Source organism: Sphaeramia orbicularis, chromosome 6 (assembly GCF_902148855.1).
Source record: "Sphaeramia orbicularis chromosome 6, fSphaOr1.1, whole genome shotgun sequence".
NCBI classification, from domain to species: Eukaryota; Metazoa; Chordata; class Actinopteri; order Kurtiformes; family Apogonidae; genus Sphaeramia; species Sphaeramia orbicularis.
In genome coordinates this window covers 35,640,379-35,663,292 of record NC_043962.1, presented here as the reverse complement: position 1 = coordinate 35,663,292, position 22,914 = coordinate 35,640,379, and the positions used below count along the sequence as shown (strand labels likewise).

The 22,914-nt window shown below is 35.4% G+C and overlaps 1 protein-coding gene across 2 annotated transcripts; it reads right to left on the bottom strand.

The window, feature by feature from the left end:
- Positions 1-458: 458 nt before the first annotated feature.
- LOC115420423 (anoctamin-9) lies at positions 459-19,444 on the bottom strand. Of its 2 annotated transcripts, XM_030135658.1 has the most exons (25): positions 19,247-19,444; positions 19,010-19,131; positions 18,275-18,349; positions 15,687-15,809; positions 15,451-15,587; positions 15,137-15,186; positions 14,995-15,053; positions 14,189-14,268; positions 12,637-12,771; positions 11,685-11,778; positions 11,548-11,608; positions 9,968-10,050; positions 9,458-9,562; positions 9,089-9,253; positions 8,972-9,008; positions 5,952-6,063; positions 5,734-5,791; positions 5,551-5,648; positions 4,644-4,840; positions 4,416-4,568; positions 4,145-4,301; positions 3,924-4,046; positions 3,512-3,605; positions 3,136-3,248; positions 459-994 (listed from the first exon to the last, which is right to left on the bottom strand). In XM_030135658.1, the coding sequence occupies exons 2-25, from the start codon at positions 19,031-19,033 to the stop codon at positions 979-981; spliced, it is 2,349 nt and encodes a 782-aa protein (XP_029991518.1). In that variant the 5' UTR covers positions 19,034-19,131; positions 19,247-19,444; the 3' UTR covers positions 459-978. The 2 variants fall into 2 exon arrangements, with proteins under 2 accessions (XP_029991518.1, XP_029991517.1); XM_030135657.1 differs by lacking the exon at positions 19,247-19,444 and having other exon boundaries at positions 19,010-19,201.
- Positions 19,445-22,914: the final 3,470 nt, after the last annotated feature.

Here is a 22,914-nt window from a genome sequence, read left to right as displayed (position 1 = left end):
ATTCATGCTTCTCTGCTCTATGAGAATCATTTCTGTATAAAGTCAGTATTTGAATGGCTCAGAAAATACATTTTCAGAAAATAGATTTTACATTTTCCAAATGTATGCAAACAAATTCAAAGGGCTTTTCAGAGAATTATTAATTCATTAGTTCAAAGGAGCATTTAATCCTTCACTTTAAAACACACAATCACTACATTTGGAAAGGTGTGATTTCCAATACACAGCAGAAGGATGACAAATTTGAATCTGCAAAGTAACTAAAGCAGTCAGACAAATATTGTGTGGGAAAAAATAGAAGAGAGTGAGTTTAAAGTTACAAAAATGAAAATGCAAAAATGTATACTTAAGTACAGCATTGTAAGTAGAACAAGACAGGAATTTGAGTTCCTGAAAGAATACAGGCAAAATGTTTTCATGGCATAATTAACTAAATGAACATACGTGAAGACATTTCATGATGACAAAAGGGTCCTCTTTTATTTGGTAATATAAAATATTAAAAAGCAAAACATTCTTGTGTCCAATTTACAAAAGTTACCATCAGATCCTCTGCAAATTGTGACAATCATCACAGCGATTTGTACAATATAAGGCAACATTGTCACACAATCAGTACGGTATGTGCAGTAGCAGTAATAAATTATCTTTAGGCCTTCAATATAAACACACACATCACAAATATAGAGATCCAACAAAAAGCGTTCAGTGCATTCTCAAAACAAGACGGTACAGTAAAATCCCTGTACATTTGTTTTAGGGAAATTAGCCTGTCTTCAAGGTCCATTTCATGCTTGACGCCCTGCATTTAACATCTGACTGCAAACAATAAAAAGAGAATGAGAGCCCTCTTTCTGAATTCCTATGATTAATGGGTTTGAAGTTGAGTCAAGTGATGGTCTAGACACTTTAATGCACAAGGCAACACAGGGTTCATGTTCTCAGGAAAGAGTTCCCCATTTAAGTGTCTGAAGGCTGTCATGCTTCAAATGACCTGTTAAGATATAAAAACAGGGTTTAGATGGTTGCCGTACTCATGTCAAGGAAACAAAGACTTGTTTCAACATTATAAGCTGCAAATTACAAAAAAAAACTTGTCACAATGTCACACATTTCAGAAAAAAAAGTACAATAATCCTATAAGTAGCCAAACCACATTAGAGTTATTTAGTCATTATTTAGAGCAATTCATCTATATTATAAAAGCCAAGTGACCTCTGTGTGTGTGCGTGTATGTGTGTCTCAGGATTCACACAAAATTCGGAAAGAGCTGACAGCTGCAGTTTGGCATACATCTGTATTTTTGGTAAAGGAACAGACTAGCGAAAACGACAAGTTGATAGGACCAGTATTTTGGGAGATATTAGTAATTTTGAAATACAAAAGCCTTACAATCACGATGCCATACCCCGAACACTTTGGGAGTGATTGCTGGAAAAAAACAGTACAGCATGCACAAATACACAACAGTGTACAAACTGCCACATCTAGAACCTTTGGATCCCATCACTCTGTCACAGCAGATTAATGTGAACAACTGATGTTGTGTGGATTTGTTACTGGTATTATTTGTTATAGGTATTATTTGTGTGAACGTGGTATACGATATTTTGTTCATGCTTTCTTATATTCTTCATTTCATAGGTCTTATGTATCTCATTGTTGTGTTTTGGGTTTTTTTGTAGTTTTGTTTGTTTTGTTTTTTTTTTCTCTCTCTTCTGCCCAGTTTACTCAGTTCTGGTTGTAGTTATTGTTACCATTATAATTGTCTCCATGGTTGTTGCTGTTCGTATTGTTGATACTTTCTTGTGAGGGTCTTCGCCACCTTCTTCTCTCTTGTTCTCTCCCCTTCTTCTACCCCCCCACCCCCACCCCCCATGTCAGGTCTGGCATCGAAATGTAGTTCAACAAAACTCATAATAAACACAGTAGAATATCAAAGGGCGCTTCATATACTTTATGACGTTACCCTTGGCAAAGCAAATTTGTTCAACACCGGGAGGAACCAGACTACCATTCTGCTGTTAGGAGGCTGGACAAGACAAGTAGAAAAAAACAAAAAAAAAAGTAGTGTGAGATACTCCCTGGTAAAATGTCCAAATAAAAGAGGATACACAAGCAAAGGTGCCAGAAAAATGGGCAATGATGACTGGGAGTACAGTTGGTGTCGGCTGCTGCCTTATCGGTACAGACAGCTGCCTGTCAGCCAGCTGAGCCCATAAAAAAAACAAAACAAAAAAAACAAAAAACCTTTGGATCCCACGGGTAAACTCATTAGTTTACATATAACAATAGATATAATATGTAGAGAAATTATGATAAATATACAGGAAATGTAAACATCTAAACATTAGTTTGGTGAGATTTTCTGTAAATGTGGGATGACAATAAACCTTTACCACAGCAGACGTTACAATATTGTTTTTTAACGTTCATAGATCTACAACTATTTCTGTAGTAACTTCCAAATGAATTTTTCTCTACAATTAAATACCTTTATTGTAGAGAAAAAAAATCTAAGTGATTTATCAACATTTGTTATATTATTCTGTGCATTTTGTATTTTTCAGTACAAATCAAGTATTTTCCAATATTTAATTCACTGATGATGTAGACACTCAAAGGAGCACTGAATAAATTCAAATACTATTATATCAAAACAGAGAAAATTGAAGAAACGGTGACTTCTTCAGTAAAGTCTATCATTAACTGGACATCAAATCCTCATCATTTGTCAAACTACATGGGTTTTATTGGTGAATTAATGCTACAGAAGATGGTGGTGTTTCCATGTTCATTATGGAGTCTCTGAACATCCAAAACTGGCACATCTAACGCTGGTGAAAAGATGAGAAACTGCATTTTACCTGAATTACTTCATTGTATTGATAGGACAAGTAGTTCATTAGTTCAACTGTTAGTTAGTTCATTTATTGTGATAATTATTAATAACTAACATGAACATATTGATCGTGATAATATCAATCAACAGGTATTGGAGGCTGTAGGTGTGATGTGTCCCAGTACTGATGTACAAACAGAAATGTAAGGCATAAGGTTTATCATTTCATTACTGCATATCAGTTTAAAACTCACTGTTCTTTTCTGTGTGACCATGTGTTATCTGAGACTCACCTGAGTTCCTCTTTTAGTCTCTGGAGTTTATCAAAGAGCTTTTCATTCTTGACGCCCATGGGGGCACTGGGTACGAACCAGGCTGCAATGAATTTGCAAATGACAACAACATGCTGCAAAAGAGATGATGAGATGCAAATCTAATTAATGTGATCTCAGTTTCAATCACTGAAAATATGGTTTTAATTAAGATGATGTTCCCTAAGTTTTAGCCCCAGCTACATAAAGTTAAGTTTAAAACAAACAAACAAATAAATAAATTAAAATAAATTAAAAAACTGATGAACTGGGAAAAAATGTTGGATTAATGGTTAATGTTTTATAACGTCCTCAAACAAATCAGTCTACAAACTGGAGTTGTAGACTGACAGCTTACCTCAAACAAGATCACAAATGCAAAGCGAACAGCTAAAATTAGCCAGAACTGTGGGGTCAGACTGTAGTCCTCATTGCTCCTATAGTCTTTATAGCTGTAATAAGACAACAGAGTTTAGCAGAAAGGAAGCAGATGAGAGCAGATTCTTTAAGATGTTGCATGTCGTTAAAAAGGAATGTGGACTTTATCTGTATAGGACTTTATTATGGGAATTTACAGCCTTTGCAGTAAGACTAACACAACACTTCCAGGAAATTACACGGAATTAACTATATTACCAGTGCTTTTGGCTTGTTACCCATTATAGGTTACACTTTAACCTCTAAGAAAAGGGAACAAATAACATTATAAATGTCTTTACAGTGTTGGAGATAAATATTGAAAAAAAAAAAAAAAAAAAAACAGAACAAACCTGCAGTAAGAGACATTCACTCCACTAGGAGTCGTCATCTGGTCAACTGAAAACTCATTGTGTATGTTGCGGTCGTCCATCTGTGCAATAGACAGGGTGTTGTTGATGTATCCAGCCATGCAGCTGCAAAGACACAATGATTTATTTGAAGTGAATATTGAGCAAAACATGACATAATATTAACATTTTCAAGTGAATACAGACAAAAAGCACATTCTTACTCTAGATTTGTAAAATCTGCTGCAGTGCCGTTAGCACACGGGCCATAACGGAAACGATAAACGAGTCGAGGGATGAAGTCTGATGACACACCAATGACCAGACCGTTTGCGATAACAGCTAAAACACCAATCGCCTCCAAAACGTCTATCCACACACCTGGAGAAAAGCACCATAAATATGAGAAGAAAATATACAAAAGAGAGGAAATTCACCTGCATAATGACAGCCTTCATTTAAAACTTTTGGTTGTAGTTTACCAGTAAATCTCACCTATATCATTTGTTTTCTTTGGAACCAGTCTGCGCTCCAGAGTGACCATCTTAATGGCATCCAAACGTATCTCAATGACGTTATTAATGAGAGCAAGCAGTGGTGCAAGAGGAAATGCCGCCACAAATATGGTGGTAAAGCTGAACTGGATCACTAAGAAAAGAACAAGCAAAATTATTCCCAGAACTTAACTTCTTGAGGTATGTGTTTGGGTGAAACAGATCTTACCCATCTCCAAAAACTCATTAAAAAGGCTGAATGAGTCAACATCATTCAGACGGTAGTTGCTGAGCCAGTCACGAAGTTTGCAGGTGTCACACAGTTCAGCTCCATGTTTGGCCTCTGAATCGTCTTTTAGGTAGCAGTGAGCACATTTCCTCTGAAGCTTCTGGGTTCTTCTTCTCTTTAACCACCTGGAGAACCAGCTGAAGCCAAAAAAAAAAAAAAACAGCTCTAACCATACTGTGCAACAGAAGTGTATGTAAAGTATATACACAAATCTGAACAAGTGGCACAGGCATAACAAACCCCACCCCCTTGAACATATTCTGCTCATTATAAGTAAATGGGAAGATTTTAAAAATTCATAAAAGGTTTGAACTTTGACCTACTGTTCCCAAAATGTAATGAGATCCATTCTGGGTCACTGGCAATCTATAAAGTCAGTTTGGTATGAATTCAAGCAACAGTTTTGCTGGTATAGACATGTGAAATTTTGCCCATTATAAGTAAATGGGAAAAAAAAAAGATTTAAAAAATTTATTAAAAAAATTTAAACTTTGATCTACTTTTCTCAAAATGTAACGACATCTATTCTTGGCCACTGGCAAACTATAAACGAAATTTGGTAAGAATTCCCCCAATAGTTTTGCTGCTACGGTTATTTGAAATTTCACCCATTATAAGTAAATAGAAAAAAAAGATTTTAAAAAATTCATTAAAAATTTAAACTTTAACCTACTGCTCCTAAAATGTAATGATATCTATTCTGGGTCACTGGCAATCTATAAACCAAATCTGGTATGAATTCAACCTATAGTTTTGCAGCTAGAGTGTTAAAAATCAAACAAAGAAACAAACTGAACCAAAAGCAATACCCCTCGCCTCCCCTTCGGGGGGGTGTAATAATACTTACGGGACAGTGAACTCAAAGACGTTGCTGATGGTTTGCTTCAGAACCATTATAATGGCCATTTGGACGAACAGGTCTGTGAGACATCCACTGGGGTGACACTGCACACATAAAGAAGATCATTAACAGCATTTTAACATGCATTAGTTAACACATTTTACATCAGATGTTTGTATGTTTACCCACCTCTTCAAGCCTCCATTTCCCTGCAATTCGCACATAACCACCGGGATGACCATTTATCCTGTCAGGGTTTTACAGAAACAAGTCATTACAACCTCAAGTTCATCAAGTTTGAGCATGAGTCATTGTGTCAGTGAATATATGATTCTGGACATTATTAGTTACTATGAATGTTATCTGTATGAAAACACAAATGAGAATATTTTACTGTAAGTTCATACCTGCCAAGAAAAAAGGCCACATAGAAGAGTGAGGAGAAGTAGGTGAAGAACTGGAAAGTGAACATCTTGACGGTGAAACTTTTCTCTGTGGCAGCAAATGATCTGGTTTCCTCTGGTGAAGACAGATTTCGTATCAGTGTACATGTAGTTCACTATTTACCCAGCAGATGGCAACATTATACAGCATTAACCCATAAAGACCCAGTACTACTTCTGTGTCAGTTCCCAAATGAATTTTTCTCTGTAATTAACCTTTCTTAAGTGATTTATCACCATTGATTGTAACATTATCTTCCTTGTTTTCCCTGTGTTCAGTATAAATCAGATATTTTTTCTGTATTTCATTTACTAATCATGTAGCTGTTCAGTAAAGTTCAGAAAAAAGTTGAGAGTTGTTATATCAAAAACAGAGAAAACTCAAGAAAAAGCAAGTTTTTCAGAAAAGATATCAATAACTGAACATAAAACTAAGTGTTTCTATCTACTGTCACTGATCAAACTCTATGGGTTTTACTGTGAATCAATGTTGTAGAAGATGTGTTTCCACGGTAACTACGGAGCCTCTGAAGATGGCAAACTGTATTTTACACCAATTATTTACATGGATTGACGTGATTAGTGAATCAGAAGTTATTAAACATTTTAGACTGGTAGATGTTGTTGGTCACCAGTGGAGGTTTGGGTCTTTATGGGTTAAAGGCTGCCTGGATCCATTTCATTTTTCTTGTATTATCTTATTCACTGCCGACATCTATTTTGTTTTCTTTAATGTAATGTATATTTAATGCAGATATTACACAAATATTATTCTATTGTTGCTAAAGGCCTTTTTTTTTAATGAATTACATTTCATTGCACATGGAAGTATTTCACTGCTTTCACTTTCCATAAGGTTTCCTTATAAAGCATGTTGGTGAGTCAGCTTACATGAATCTCAGAACAGACATCTATCATCTACGTAAGACATGCTTTTTCATCTGCAAAGTGTTCAGATAAACTTAGGAGGTGAAAAGCGCATGTTAATTAATGCATCAAGGTTGTTATGGATACAAACTAACACTTAGTACTAAATAGAAATGAAACTAAAACTTGTCAGTGTGACTCTTTGGCTCAGACACACACACATAACTCCTCATTCTCCAGTCAGAACTGATTCCTGCCTGGTTTCCTGCTGGATCTGTTCACCTCTTCTCATTGCTCATCCTCAAAAAACTGTTTGTGACTATTCTTTTAACACTTTTTTTAAAAATCCTGGAACATCTCAAAAGAAAATCTGGGAACCACATCCATTTGGCTGTTCCTATTCGCAAACTGATTTCAACTGGGCCTTGATTTGTTAGAGCCGATCACAAACATTTATCTGACATGAGGACGGTCAGATGTGGTTTGATAGAAGGATAGGCAAAAGCAAATATGCAAAGATGCTGCAAACAGGAGTGGACTAGACATTCAAAGTCAGTCAAAACTGTTATGTGAACAAAAACAGAACAAAGCTGTACTTTTACTGGATGAAAAGCACCATAACCTGTCACTCAGGTCTGTGCGATACACAACCGCTGCTACATGTTGACACAGGCATAAATGAGGACTCTCAGTTAATGAGTCTTATAATGGTCTTTAGTTTATCCTAGAAACAGACCACTGTATTACAAGCAGCAAATTCTTTTTTTTTGCACCATATCTTTTACAATATGTATGAAATATATTTTATAATGCACTACTTTTGTCACAGTTGATTTTTTCTATTCATATATTTGTTGATTCAAAGCATTGTACATAGGGTTTTCTTAAAACAAAGTATTTAGAGGCAAACACTTCTTTATATATGAAAAGCAAATAAAAAAAATATTGTCACTGTCTTTACTGTTCAAAAACTAAGTAATGGAAAAATGCAATAGCCAGAAACAAAACTAAATTCGACCAAGTCTTTTGCATTACGCCCTAATGGAGACTCTGCGTAGTTGAAACACACTGAAACTGGTGTCTCTATACCATTGCTCTATTTGACTGTAGGAAATTCAATTGCATTCCGCTGGAAATCAAAATTAAATGACTAGGCTAGTTCTTGTTTAACACTCAGACACTTAAATGACAGACAGTACTAATTATGCATTGTTTTGTTTATACTCCAGCCATTTTCTCCAGCGCTTTATGAAGATATGTTCCTTGATCTGTAGATAATAAGTTAATCTTTCCATAGAGTAGATTTCTTCTATTATAGCTAGCCACTGATCCTCACGAGGTGCATTAGTTTTGAGCCTGTTCCTTGTAATGATCTTTTTGGAATCAATTATAAGAATTTTAAAAACGTATTTGTCTTCTTTCTCTATTACATGTCCAGGAATCAATCCAAGCAAAAAAAACTTGGGTCCTTAGGAATCGTAAAAGTCATAATGCCCTCAATTATTTTAAAAAGCCTTTCCCAGAAAGACTTCAGTTTTGTGCATGTCCAGAAAATATGAGACTGACTAGCACTTGCGTGCCCACACTGTCTCCAACAATATTGTTGATGTCCCTCTACTTTAGTAGTGATATGTGGTGTAATTAAGAATCTAATCAAGCTTTTCCACCCAAATTCCCTCCATCTTTTTAGAGCTAGTAGATGTTTGTTGTGTGTTGCACATGGTATACCAATCACTCTCTGACAAGACAATACCCAGCTCCTCCTCCCAGTTTGATTTAATGTATAATGTGTTGTTTCCATTTAGTTTCTGCAGCCCTTTATATAATTTAGAAATAATTTTACTTGGCATACTTTTGTAGGCATCTGTAAAAAATGTTAAGTCAGCCCCAATACTTGAAATCCCTTTTCTTATTTCTGTATTGTAAAAGTGTCGTATTTGTAGATATCGAAACAAATCTGTAATTTCTAGATTGAATTCTGTTTTTACCTTTTCAAATGACTTCAAAACATTTGCATAATGTTATATTTCAATGTGTAAATTAGTCTGCAAATATAGGTGTGATACAAATTCAACAGCATCCATTAGAAATGTCAAAAATGAGAAGAATAAATGTACCTATTTCACAAAGCTTCATGGCTACTATCCTGTTGACCTGTAACATAAACACATGGTCAGAATAATACAGAGCAATGTCAACATGAAAAAGAGTAACGTGGTAAGAAAGTTGTGTACCCGTGTCATGACTATGATAATGAGGTAATGAAAGAGGGCCCCTAACATCATTGCTCCACTGTTGGAGTGGTTGCTCAGAAACTCCCATGATCCTTCAGCCAAGAGAACCGCTGCAATCACCCTAAACACCACTAAGGCATGTGTCAGGCCAATGATCACGAGTATCTGTGGAAACACAAAAACACTCACTGTAGTATAACACCTCTGAGGCCCTCCAACTAACACATTTTCTCTGGACTTAATTTTAACTTATGCACTTTCAGCTACATGTATTTGACACCAAACTAGCATGACACTATTTCAACTTTTGTAAAAATGTTCTGCCACTTTACAAGCTCTATAATTATATTAGAATGACAAGTCACCCACCATAACTGTGACACAGATCAACACCAAAGTGCTGCGCAGATATGAGTGCTTATACTTCTTGGGTTCACAGTTGACGTTGTTCACAATTTCCAGGATTAATTCCTCCTAAAAACACAGAAACAAACAAATGAATAAACACAGCTCAGCTATTCACAACATTTATTTGCAGAAAAACTAGACAAAATAACAAAACTACATTGTTTTACACTGAAAAATGTAATGATAAAAGTTAATATTAATTTTTAAACAACATAAGATTTATGCTTTATTTCAGGAAGAGTTAAGAACTGATATTTGTTGAAATAAGCCTGATTCTTTAACCCCCTGTTGCATCAGTTTTGTCTTGTCTTGTGACCGCCTCTCTTCCTCTTGGTCACATTTTTAAAGTTTCAATGGTTTTTTTATGCTGAATATATACACATTGTACGTGTCTATTTAAAGCCCTCAGAGCCACAGATTCAAAAGTTAGACATAAAACTGAATAAATGTGGAGCTGTATTATAGATGTACCTCCTCTTCACACCAATCAGACACTTTCCATTCACACACAAACGAAGCCCGATGTCTCTTCCAGAACTCCAGAAAAAGTGTTGCTGTAAAGAACAGAGATTTATTATTTAAAAAAAACACATCCCTTGAGTTTTAGCAACAGGTTTTTCAACAATGAACCACTTCACAAAATTAACAGCATGCAAGATGTGATTTGCAATATGAGACGTTTTCCTCTTAAGTTGTGTCTAAGACATTCAATAACTAGAGGAAATGTTATATTTGTAACCTGTGACTGAACCTGCCAGAAACCAGACCTCAGATCCAGCCGTTAGAAGGCTTAATAATTCATTAATTACATTTTCAGCATGTGATTCGCAATGTAAGACAGCACTGATTAAAGCTTACTTCACATTTGTTCAAGAAAAACATTTTTAGGAAATGAAAACGATGGAAGAAGTGACCCCTACTGTTGTGGTTTCAACATAATCTGCAACTTTGATGGTAATTTGCATCAAGTTTATTCCAGTCATTGATTTTTCAGAGAGTAATTACAAAATTATAGTTGTATGGTTGTTTTTATAATGCTTGCTTTTTGTGAAAGTTTATATTTCTCTGGGTTCATTATGACTTACAGCCTTAGGTTTCACCTCTGTCCTTCTTTAGTCTTTCTCTTCCTTGTCTCACTCCCTCCTTTAAATACTTCCTCTTAGATTTCATGCATTAACTTTTTCACTGGAGCATGCAGCCAGCACTCTAGTTTTTCAGACAGTAGCGCTATTATACTTCAGTAAAGTAAACTGGTTTCAATTATTTTTATTTACAGTTAGAATCAATATATAATTCAAGATGACATATGTTTAGAGGTCGCTGAAATCTGTATAACAATCTAAAACATAGATGGACAAAGGAATTAAAGCTGAATAAAAGTGTCAGTGGTGATTTTTATGTATTGGTATGGATGACTACTGGACCACCTCCACTGACAGATGGATTAGGCTGAAGAAGATGTGAGTTGCCAGTATGTTCTCTCAGTGATGTGGCATCTCCTTGGCAGCATATGAAAACATTCAGTTTGATCGAATAGAAACGGAGGCAAATAAAAGACTGATTGTACTGTTTCGCCAAGATTTTCAGTATTACATCACAGACAACTAAAGCATTCTTATTTTTAGTGAGAACCAGAAATTTCTGGTCTGGAGAGATATTATGTCTTTTATTAAGAGGTAAGTAATAGGGTTTGACAGTACTCATTTTCTTCTCAAGTCAGTTTTAGTTTCATTTTATACCCCTTGTATTTGTTTTTCAATTCCTCTATCTTTTATTGTACTACAGGGACTTTCTGCTCAGTCATAGTGCATTTGTTGCTGTGCAGATGAACTCCACTGACATGTTAGGATTATATTGTCTTCATTTTTAGCTCCTATTGTTAGATTTTGGTTTTTGTTCATATTTCGTATTGCTTTGTTACTGTATGTCTTTGTTTTTTCTGATAAACAAAAATGAATTTTTTGATAACAACTGAAACATTTGAGAACAAAATGAAATGAAGGTTTCTGTGAATATAAGAATAAATACATCCTGTGGACATATTAACTCACCCCAAATTGCCATAAACATCGCAAAGAGCACTGTGCCATTGTTGTCAAACAGTAGGGTCACCTGTAGAAGAACAGCAGCAGCAGTGAACACCAACTGACGTAAATCATTTGTCAAGTATAAGTGCACTGTTATGTACCTTAGCGTAGGTGCAGGTGTCCGAAAGCAGCCACACTTTACATCTCTTGTCACAAAGTGGACACATGACGGTGTCAGCCTCACAAACCTCCTTTCTAAAAGACAGTGGTTTATTTATGAGGTATTTAACAAGACAAGATAAGATAAGATAAGATAAGATAAGATAAGATATACTTTGTTGTATTGGGGGAAATTTGTTGTAGTCAATAGTGCACAGGGGCTGCAACGCCATACAGAAAACATAGTACAAACAAGAAGACATCTCAGTGCAGACACAGAATAATAAATAAGACACGTGACAGCAATACTATGACATGACATACTGAAACAATGGACAGGATACAGCACCAGTAGGTAAATAAATAAAACTCTTGCACAACCCTAAATCCATACCAAAATATGTAACAACATCACAAGAATTAAAGCCAAAGTGATTAAAAATATTACCAATAAAGGATGAAACACCACCATCAATAAATAGAGATAAAATGTGATAAATAAATAAATAGTAACCAGCCATTTTCGCAGTTACAAAGTACGTGGTTGAGATTTATTAAGAAGATAGATTTAGGAGGGGAGGAAGGATAATTTAAAGCTGTTGCTTGTGCAGCAGATGGCTCTATAGTGTCTACCCAAAGGTAGCAATTCATATGCGGAAAACAACACATGAAACGGGTCCTGCAGGATTCTGTTTGCCTGTCTGATTACAGTGCTCTCATAAACAGACTGCAAGGGTTGGAGCTGATTATTCGACCCTATAACTTTCATCGCTGTTTTCACTATACTCTTGAGTCTAGATTTAGACTGAACTATTAGTGTACCAAACCATGCAGCCATACCATATCTGATGATGCTACCAAGAACCAAGAACAGCATTATAGAAAATAAGCAGAGTCTCAAAATGTTAATGTGCAGTTGTGACACAGATATTGTGGAGTTGTGGGAATACTTACATGAGGGGCGAATCATTGAAGAAGGCAAGACCATAAAGGAAGACAACGAGCCCGATGAGAGCCGGTGGGATGAGCAGATATGTATACCAGCCAAGCCACAGGTAGTACAAGGCCACCTTCTCCCCAAAGTAATTCCTGGTACAAGCACATACAAGCCTTAAAAACCATGAAACAATATGCAATAATTTCTCATTTAAAAATCTGTGTTTACTGCAAAGTTTCATACACTTCACTATTTGTTAACTCTGTGTATAAATGTATTTATTAAATATGATATAAATTTTACTGAACATTACTTTGATTTAATTCTTTTTTTGTAGTATATTCTTCTTGTCATGATATATGGGTGGTTCTATCGTGATAAATCGCAACAAAGTTTACTTTAAAATAGAAGTCACATAACAAATGTTGTATGTTCATGTAATAACCAGATAACATCTTATCAATAACTTAAAATGTTCCCACATTTTAAAGAAGAGAAAAAAATATTAAATATCACCGATATTTATCAGGTTATTAAACTCATAAATAGTGTACATTAACATTAACAATTTTGAGTTTATTATTCCTCTGTGGATGTGGAACTGGAAACCCTAGTCCACATACAATTAATGGACAGAGGTACCTTCACGTCATAGACTGGTGTCTGAAATGCCACTTTGAATCCAGTAGTTTATGATTTGGACACTGCCACATTAGCTTTTTGGACCCAGAAGTGACTGTATATGGATAAAAGAGGCAAAACTACAGGAGCCCAGGGGCTCAGTGATGATAATACTAAACACTAGCTTATTTACTTTAAAACTCATCACCCATTTTATAACAAAAGAGTTTTGCAGTCGTGTAAGTGGAACTGATTAACCACAACTAAGGTTGAATATGTGAGTTAAAAATACCTCTTATGAAATAAACTGAAAGGCATGTGAGCTGAGATTAACAGAAGAAAGATTTAAAGATGGACCAGGTCAATTAGTAGAAGTTCCAAATAGAACACATGGGATAGGAATGACTCCAGAAAAAAAATATTTACTTATCAGAGAGAAGTGCAATGCAAGTCAGGATTTTTGGAGCCAATCCCAATGACCATCAGTAATATTACAAATTTAAGATACTTCTGCGTCTGCTTCATTTTGGAGCCGAGGTGCTTGGAAGCATTTATACAGTTGACAAACATCGCTGATGATGTCATGTGTGCTTATAAATATATGACAGGAGGCCTGGTAATTATATAATTAAATGATATTGCACAATGTGTGTGGTATGGACCACACTGTTACAATTTTAACTCAGTTTTAAAGGCATGACACATGTTTACGTTGTACTCTTCTGCATCGACAACATCTCTGATCTGTTCCTGCATTAAGTCTGTTGTTTTAAATATTGACCTCCAACATGCGTGCATCATGTGTGGGTGTTCACCTATTTGCTGTTGTCTTGTTAATACCTGAGTGTACTTCACAGTATCATGAAAATGGAAAACAACAATGCTGCAATAACTGCAACTGTCAAAAAAAGCGGAATAATAAATAGGTTGTTGTGTTGCTTTCCAAACCTGACAGCAGTTATGGGTTGCCCTTGGAGACAGGCTGTCCATCGAGCCCAGCTCTCCTTCAGCTCTCTCTGTTTCTTTTTCTGAGAGCAGAAGCACAAAGAAATCAAAGGAAATCTCCAACATGAAGACAGTTTTGTACAAGCTGGTTAACACAGCCTGCATAAAAAGATGCTAACAGAGAAATAATAAATCTGTTGTTGATGTTTAGCAATCTATGCTAACTGACACATACAGGTAAAAGCATACAAAACTGTTATGATGGGAGTAATGGTTGTAAATATATATAAACATTCTTTAACAAAGATTCAAAGAAACAAAAAACACCTTCACCTATGAGATGTTATATAAGGAAACAGAAAACCATTTGTGTCTATGTTCATATGTGCAGAAATACATGTCCTAATATGTGGTAATAACAGATGATTCACCACATTAATATATGCTGTGTACAAATACCTGAGACAATAGAGCATTGTGATAGTAGGTTAGTGCCAAATTCCACTTGATAATTTCAGACATTACTAAAAATAACACTAAAACAGACTATCTTTAGCATGGGAATTTGTGCATGCACACTAAGAAAACAATAGCATATCATTTACAGGTATTCTTAAGAAGTGCTGATGCGTTCCTTAATAAATGTTTTCTGCACATACAGTCATATGTTTGGAGTCTTTTTTAAGTACAATCCTAAAATGAAACTATGACAACTTTGAAATGTACTATCTGAAATAGTTTGTAAGTTATGCATAAATGCTGTATGACTTTACAGACTGCATTTTAATAACACATTTCAGTATTTTTACCTCATGTAAACAGAATCGTGCTTCAAAAACCCTCATCTTCATGAGATCCCTCAGACCCTCTAGAGGACAAACAGGTAAAATGAATAAGCCTTAGGTTTCTGCTTATCTGAGAAAGATCATGAATTTGTTAAAGTCTTCTCACCTCCAGAAAGGATAGGGGTGTGATTCAAAATGAAGTGGACAATCCTTATTCTGAAATGAAGAAATATATCATTTTTAAATTATAACATCACATTTTTTTTGATCATTTAAGTAATATTAAGAGGAAATGTTTGATATCTCAATGCCACATATTTAAAAAACAAGCATGCATTTACTTTTCAAATGATTTAGAAAGGAAAGTAAGGACATGTGTAATAATAAAAAATACTGTATATACTACTTCAATACTTCAATCTGTTACCAAAGAGTGTGAGTAAAGTGTGTATAAAACTCTTAGATAGTAATATTGTTTACCTGGTGCTGAGAGGGACAATGTTCTGATCTGAGCTCCAATTACAGGCATCAGATACTTTCAACAGGTACCTGTACTTCTCAAAAATTTCTTTAGGTGCTTGAATCCCATAAAAGACAAGATCATCATCTATAATTTTCTATTCAGAATGAATAAAAAGAAGAAATGAATTGATCAACCTTGAAAAAACATGTTTACACATGAATAAGAAAAGCATTTGTTTGGATCAAAAACTTACAGTGACTTTGAGGTTCTTCTTTTTCAGCTCTTCAATGTACTCACATTGCTTCTTATATGCCTGCCTCTCCTGGTTGTCAATAGTTTTTGCGACCAGGACGTAGTCATATGAGAGTGGAGTGTGCTGCGGGTCAGAAATAATAACTATATTGAGACTTCTGCAGATGGATGCAAGTCAGTCTTTCTCTGAATACCCATATGGAAGTGTAATAAACGTCATATACAGTATGACCCTATAGAAAGTGTGATGTTTCTGTATATGTTACTTAGCACTACACAATTTGGTAAAAGAGTCATACTGTGGATATTGTAGACAATATTGGGATTATTTTGATTTTAGTGTACTTGCTTGGTTATTGAGAAAAATGCAAATATACAGTATGTAGGCAGTTGTGTATTTTTCTAACTGAAACATACAAACTTCCAGTAGCATAAAAAATGTAAAAAATTAAAAAAAAAAAAAAATTAAATTAAATGCACAGGTTTCATTTTCATTCACTCTGTCTGTTCAGTGTCATTGGTTGTAGAACAGAGGTCTTGTCTATTTTTTTTTTCCATTTCTGCTTTTAGATCATACTAAATCCACCTTAAATCACAGACTTTTATGATGAAATACTTGCACAAACTGATATTGTGATTAACCCATAAAGACCCAAACATTCACTGCTGACCAAAACCATCTACTCATCTAAAATATTTAATCCCTGTTGATCCACTAATCCTATCAATGCATGTAAATAATTGGTGTAAAATGCAGTTTGTCATCATTTCACGGTCATCAGATATGACCCATTTGGACGTTCAGAGGCTCCGTAGTGAATGTGGAAACACCGTCATCTTCTACAACATTAATTCCCCAGTAAAACCCATGGAGTTGGATCAATGACAGTGGACAGACACACTTTTTTATGTTCAGTTAATGATAGATTTTGTTGAAAAAGTCACGTTTTCTTTATGTTTCTGTGTTTCTGATATAATAACCCTCAACTTTAATTTGAGCTTTTGTGGTCATTTACATGATCAGTAAATTAAATATGGTAAAATACCTGATTTTCATTGAAAAAGTTCAAAATACAGAGGATAATATCATAATAAATGGTGATAAATCACTTAAGAAAGGTTAAATAGAGAAAAAAATTCATTTGGGAATGCCATAATAGTAGCACTGGGTCTTTATGGGTTAATTTTGTTGTCTTAATGTTTGCTAAAAGGCAATATTCTCTGGATATATTAAGAGTTAAGGTTATAGGAATATCTACAGAAAATGTGTTCATGTAAATATATTATTAACAAGTGTTCAGAGAACGCAAACCTCTGCCAAGCACCCCGAACAGTGTTCATGTGTGGATCGACTATTTCTTTTTAAATTAAACAGTTTCAAGGTTGTTCCATACAGGAGAAAAAGTTGAAGCTTGGTACCAGTCATGTGTATGTAAAAATTATATTAAATTCCAATCAATATTTGTTGAGTTATAACGAAAAATGTGTCATAAATGGGATTTCCAATGTTAAATTGAAATGTCCACAGAGTCCACATTCCACAGTGGATGTGGACAATTTTGTGCCAGATATAAGATATTGTTATAAGCTACGGGTGTATCAAATTAGAGGCTAATCAGGGCCATTTTGAAATTTTTTATGAATTTTCGAAAATTTCTCAATGATGAAAGATTGGAAAATTTGAGATTTTGTGACCTTGCTGTGACCTTGAACTTTGGCCTACTTGGCCCAAAATTTAATGGGTTCGTCCCAGGGTCTAGGCCTATCTATGGGAAAAATTTGGTGAAGATGGTTGTAATAGTTTTCCCGTAAAGTTGCTAACAAACAAACAAATAAACACGCAAACAAACACACAAAGCAAAGTGATCACAATACCTCCTGGCAGAGGTAATAATAAATGTATTCATATATAATGTTGTTTCAGTTCTTGATATGTTTTTGTTTTGTATCATGATTACATAGTTTTGCATACTGGTATATAGTTTCATTTTATTCAGTATATAACTGAACATCAAAAGAAACGTATCACCACTTCTTTCAAGTGTTATTCAAGTGTTGCCATGGGAATCCTACTCTCCTGATCTCAATCCCATTGAACATCTGTGGGATATTCTTGGTTGATCCGTGTATGCTAGGCGTCCAACACCTGGCAACCGCCAGATGCTCATACAGGCCCTTCAGGAAGAGTGGGACAACATCCCCCAAGGAGGTTAATCCAGAGTATGCGCAGCAGGTGCACAGCCTGTGTTAGGACTCAGGGAGGATGTACCCAGTACTGAGGACATTGATCTGGACCATTTGGTCAATCTTTGACTTGCTGTGGATTAATAATGTTGCTTGTTGCTAAATGTGAACTTTGTTGAACTACCCTTTGTCATATTTTACATTATCCTCTGGATACTCATCCAATGTTTTGTTGTTTGTTGTATTTTGTTTGTTAATTAATTTTTTTTTAAGAACATGAAAGAATTTGTCATCATTTTAATAAAATGGTGTGAAATGGCATCACATAGAATATGTGATAAGTTTATTTTGATGTTCAGTTTATATTATGTTTGTGTATAGGTGAATGCATACAATACATCTTACCACAGGAGGAAGGGATGTCTGATCACTGCCATTCTCTCTGACCACTCCCATAAATTCCAAAAACTCAATACTGGGCTATAAACAAAAAAATATATATATATACATATATAACACAAGGAGATATCACACAACAATGGCAGATCAAATTATTTTAGAAGTATTATATCTGGCACGATAGTTTTGTTGTAATAATTAGGTTAAACATGCAGCTGGAATTCAAAATCTGCCTGATCTGCTAAAGAATCCAGTCTAACTATCAGTGGAGGTGTGTCTGTGAATGCCACTGAGGTGACAAAACGAAGAAGAACAAAAAAAAAACAAAAACAAAAACTGAGGTGTACCTGAGTCACCAGATAAGACCGTGATCAGGAAGTGCTTATCTGAACCTGACTAAACAGCATGGTATAAGCATGATGTCCTCTGACTGCCATGCCAATCCATGCTATTCACTTCCAGACAAGCCTACACACTGTTACATGGAAGCCAAGACAATGAAGGTGTGGCAGAGCTCAACACTGTAATACAAAGGAAATCAATAACATCCCATTCAATTCTATCACATTATTATGGAACATTATACTGGAACGTGACAGGGGGGGTGCATGGTTGGAGCTGTCCCTTCTGTAGGCCGATGCCAACACAACAACAGCTGTCAAAGTCAAACCTGGCTGTGGATCAACGCGTATCGCTTCCATCTCCTTGTCTAATGCTGTGTGCGTGGAAAAACCCCCTTACCTGCCTCCTGTGGACGGCTGGCATGATGTTAGTGATGGATCCAGATGCGACTTCCCGAATTCTAAGCAGTCACCATTCACCAGTCAGTCCCAAAGCTTTGAGTCAGATCACCGACAGACCAACTATAGGATGACATGACATGAGGACTCTTAAAAAGACAGTAGGCAACTTCCGTACTTCCTCTAGGAACAAACGTGTTGTTGTTTCACAAGCTGAGGAATGTAAAAGCGACTCTACCTGTTGCTGCAGTCAGTAGGTTAATATTTTTTTTACAGCCTCCGCCTTTTCTTCTTCTCTGTTAAGTCTTCTTGGATTTAAAAAAAAAATTCAAACAAAAAGCATCTGCCGTGTTTCAGCAGCTACAGAATAAAACAGACAATCTCGATTAGTCTTTGTCAGGTGCGATGGAATGGCATATTTTTGTTACCTCCTCCTCAGTGATGCAGAGTTGCACGCCTCCACCGGTAGATGGCAGCAGAGACACTGGCTTCCACCGCCTGTAAAAGGCTCTTGGCTGCGTTAGTGACTGAATCATCCTACACACATCAATAAGAGCTGGCTGTGACATTTAGCATCACCATTCTGAGTCACGAAATTACAAACTGTAGAACACATCCACGTCCATTAATGGCTATTCTGTGCAAATTCATTTGCAGAGATGATGTGAATGCTCAAACAAACAAGAAAAAGGGACATAAGGACATGACTACCACTGCACTGTTAATATATCCACCAATATCTGCATCTCTATGTTTTTCTAATATTTCAGCCAGGGTTTATTTCTTAACTATGTGTCATCTTTCTCTGCTGCTTCTTCAGTGGTTTTACTTCCCACTAGATAAAACAGCTCCACATTCCACCTACAATAAAAGAAACAAAGCAATAATACAAGATAAATAATGTCAGATATATAGGATTTGCATGTCGGTAACACTACAAGACATTTACCATAGGTCTGTGTATTTTAATGATTAAAGCTATGCATGTATTGTTATTGTTAGAGCTGTAAACCAACATATCTGATTAACATACTGTATAAATTATGACCTGTTAAATGCAAAGCAATGGTACAGGTGCAAATATATCCTTCATCCCTTCTGCCATCGGACTGTACAACACCTCTGTTAACTGCAAATACACTGAACAATTGAAGTGGACTTAATTTTACATACCGTATATGTATTGAATCATTATGAATATTTTGCAAATAATGTTAGTTGCTTTAATACTATTTTATTGGATTTTGAGGTCAGTTAAATGTCCCTTAGAGGATGAATAAAGTTCATTTCATCTATCCTGTCCCATAACCCATAAAGACCTAAACATCCAACGCCAACCAAAACCATCTACTGATCTAAACTGTTTAATATCTATTCATCTACTAATCCTATCAATACATGTAAATAATTGATATAAAATGCAGTGTGTCATCTTTTCATGGTCATCAAATATGATCCATTTGGGCATTCAGAGGCTCTGTAGTTACCGTGGAAACACCATCATCTTCTACAGCATTGATTTACTAGTAAAACTCATGGAGTTGGATCAATGACAGTGGATGGAGATACTGGGTTTACATTCAGTTAATGATATCTTTGCTGAAAAAGTCACTTTTTCTTCAGTTTTCTCTGTTTAAATGTAATAATCTTTGAATTTACTCTGTTTTCATGAACATCTAAATTAAATATAGGAAATTAAATGTAAGGAAATGCATGAATTACAGTGAAAAATGCAAAATACAGAGGGAAAGATTATAATAAATGATGATAAATCACTTCAGTAAAGATTAAATAGGGAGAAAAATTAATTTGGGAACTGACACAAAAGTAGCACTGGGTCTTTATGGGATAATATATACATGGCATTGGGCCCATTCATTACTTTTAGATTTTACCTATATTTTGCTGCACATAAAGTACCTCTTAAAAGAACTCATATGTATGCATATGATGACATTATTCTTTGGGTTTCCTGCACCTCATTGTTCTTTCTAAAAGAACAATATGTGTCCACATTGTTTTACACAAATTATACTTTCTGAAAGCCTGTTTATCCTACATAACATTTGTAGGCTGACATGTCATGCAAATTCGACAGATCTTAATGTTAGGACATGGCTGTGTAGGATTTTCATCATTCATTTGAGAAGGACAACATGACTGAACTCAATGTGATATTGTAGAAATCATTTTGAAAACCCCATTGTACTGCAGAAAACAAGGCTATTCTGGGAAACCCTGAATCTTTGTTTAACCATAACAGGGTGGCCCTAAGGACACAAAGGACAGTTCCCAGGAGTTTGTAGCAAGGAAAAAAATGTTGAGTATTTTACATTTGTTTGCCTTAGTTTTGTCTGGGATTGAATGAAAATGTTCATGTGTTGTTTCACACTGGTGACATACTGATGTTGTACAGTAAAACAGAGTGACTTCATTTTCAAGGACAATGTTGTTTTTATACTCATCAGGTCCTGCTGATCCCAAATAGCTATGAGATTATAATATATATTCAAATCAGACCCTCCTGACATTATTGTACTTCTTTCTTTAACTTTCAGGTGTATAACAAACTATTTATAACGCCTCTATTTCCATGTACAAGACTGAAATATGAAGTGAAAATGTTTGGATTCCACATGATACTTGGTGTTATTGGATCTGTGAGCTTCCCACTCAATGGTTCTGTTGACCTATTTCTGTTTCACATCATTTATCTTTAACTGTAAAAATAAAATAAATACTAACATGTCAAATGGGTGGCCTTCCCAGCCTTGTTATTAAAGATGGTTTTCACGATTAGTCTTGGAAAACCCTGGAGAGCTGTGCACACCCAGGAGGACCCACATGTTAAAAAGGACAGGCGATATGAGGCTGAAGTAAATGTGGTCCAGAAAATAAGCAGCTATATTTCTGTACACGCAGCCACACCCCGCAGAGGAGGATAACATAATTACACCAGTACAGCACTGTGTGAACCACTTGAAGGGCAACAGAGGGGGCTGCACTACTAAATCTGTTCAGGGTAGAACAAGAGGTAGCTGTGAGGAGAAGGGAATGGCAGCATATAGACTCTGTAAGCCTCTGTCACAAAGTAAAGGACACACTAAAGTACAAATGACTGGAAGAGGAACTACAGAAATATGGGTTGGGCTGTTAAAGATATGAGTCTTTTAAAGTACCTCTGAACACCTAAAGTTTTAACTATAAAACATACAAGACTATTAAAATATTACCAAATGTTCACTCCCTCTCATGTTCTAATGAAAATATTATGTTTTTTCTTATTTCAGTATATCTATTTTTAGCCTATATACTGTAGTCTACTTTGCAAAAAGTATGCTACAATGGCTGTTATTTTTAAATCAGTGTGTAAGTTGAATCAAGTTTCACTTCCTGGTCAGCCATAAAGTACAATAGTCTGATAAAACTGCTCCACATTTAACCTGTGTTTTTGTGGTCCTGGAATATAATAAAGTACTTTGCAACATTATATTTCGATTCTGCTGTGTGTCAGAGACAAATATTGTACTTTTTATTCCACTACATTTTTCTGTAAGGTTACCAGTTACTTGTCAGTTTACAATTTCTCCTCTCCTTCCTGTCCAGTGAAACCAAGTGTTGCCAAGATGAAGTGTTGGTTTTGGATATTTGTGAAAAACTGAAGGAAGAGTGAAGTGTTCTTTTAAAGCTTCTATTTCTTAAAGCTTTTTGATTTTTTTTTTTTATGTGCTCATGAAAAGTTGTAGAGATATGTGGTCTGCAATACTACAAATATGTGCTATAGATAAAAAAGGACCCAAATGAACCTTAACCTCCTAAGAGCCAGCTATGGGTCTGTCCACATTTGTGGGCAAGAGTTTCACAACTTTATACAAAAAAAAAAAAAAGAAAAGAAAAAAAGAAAAG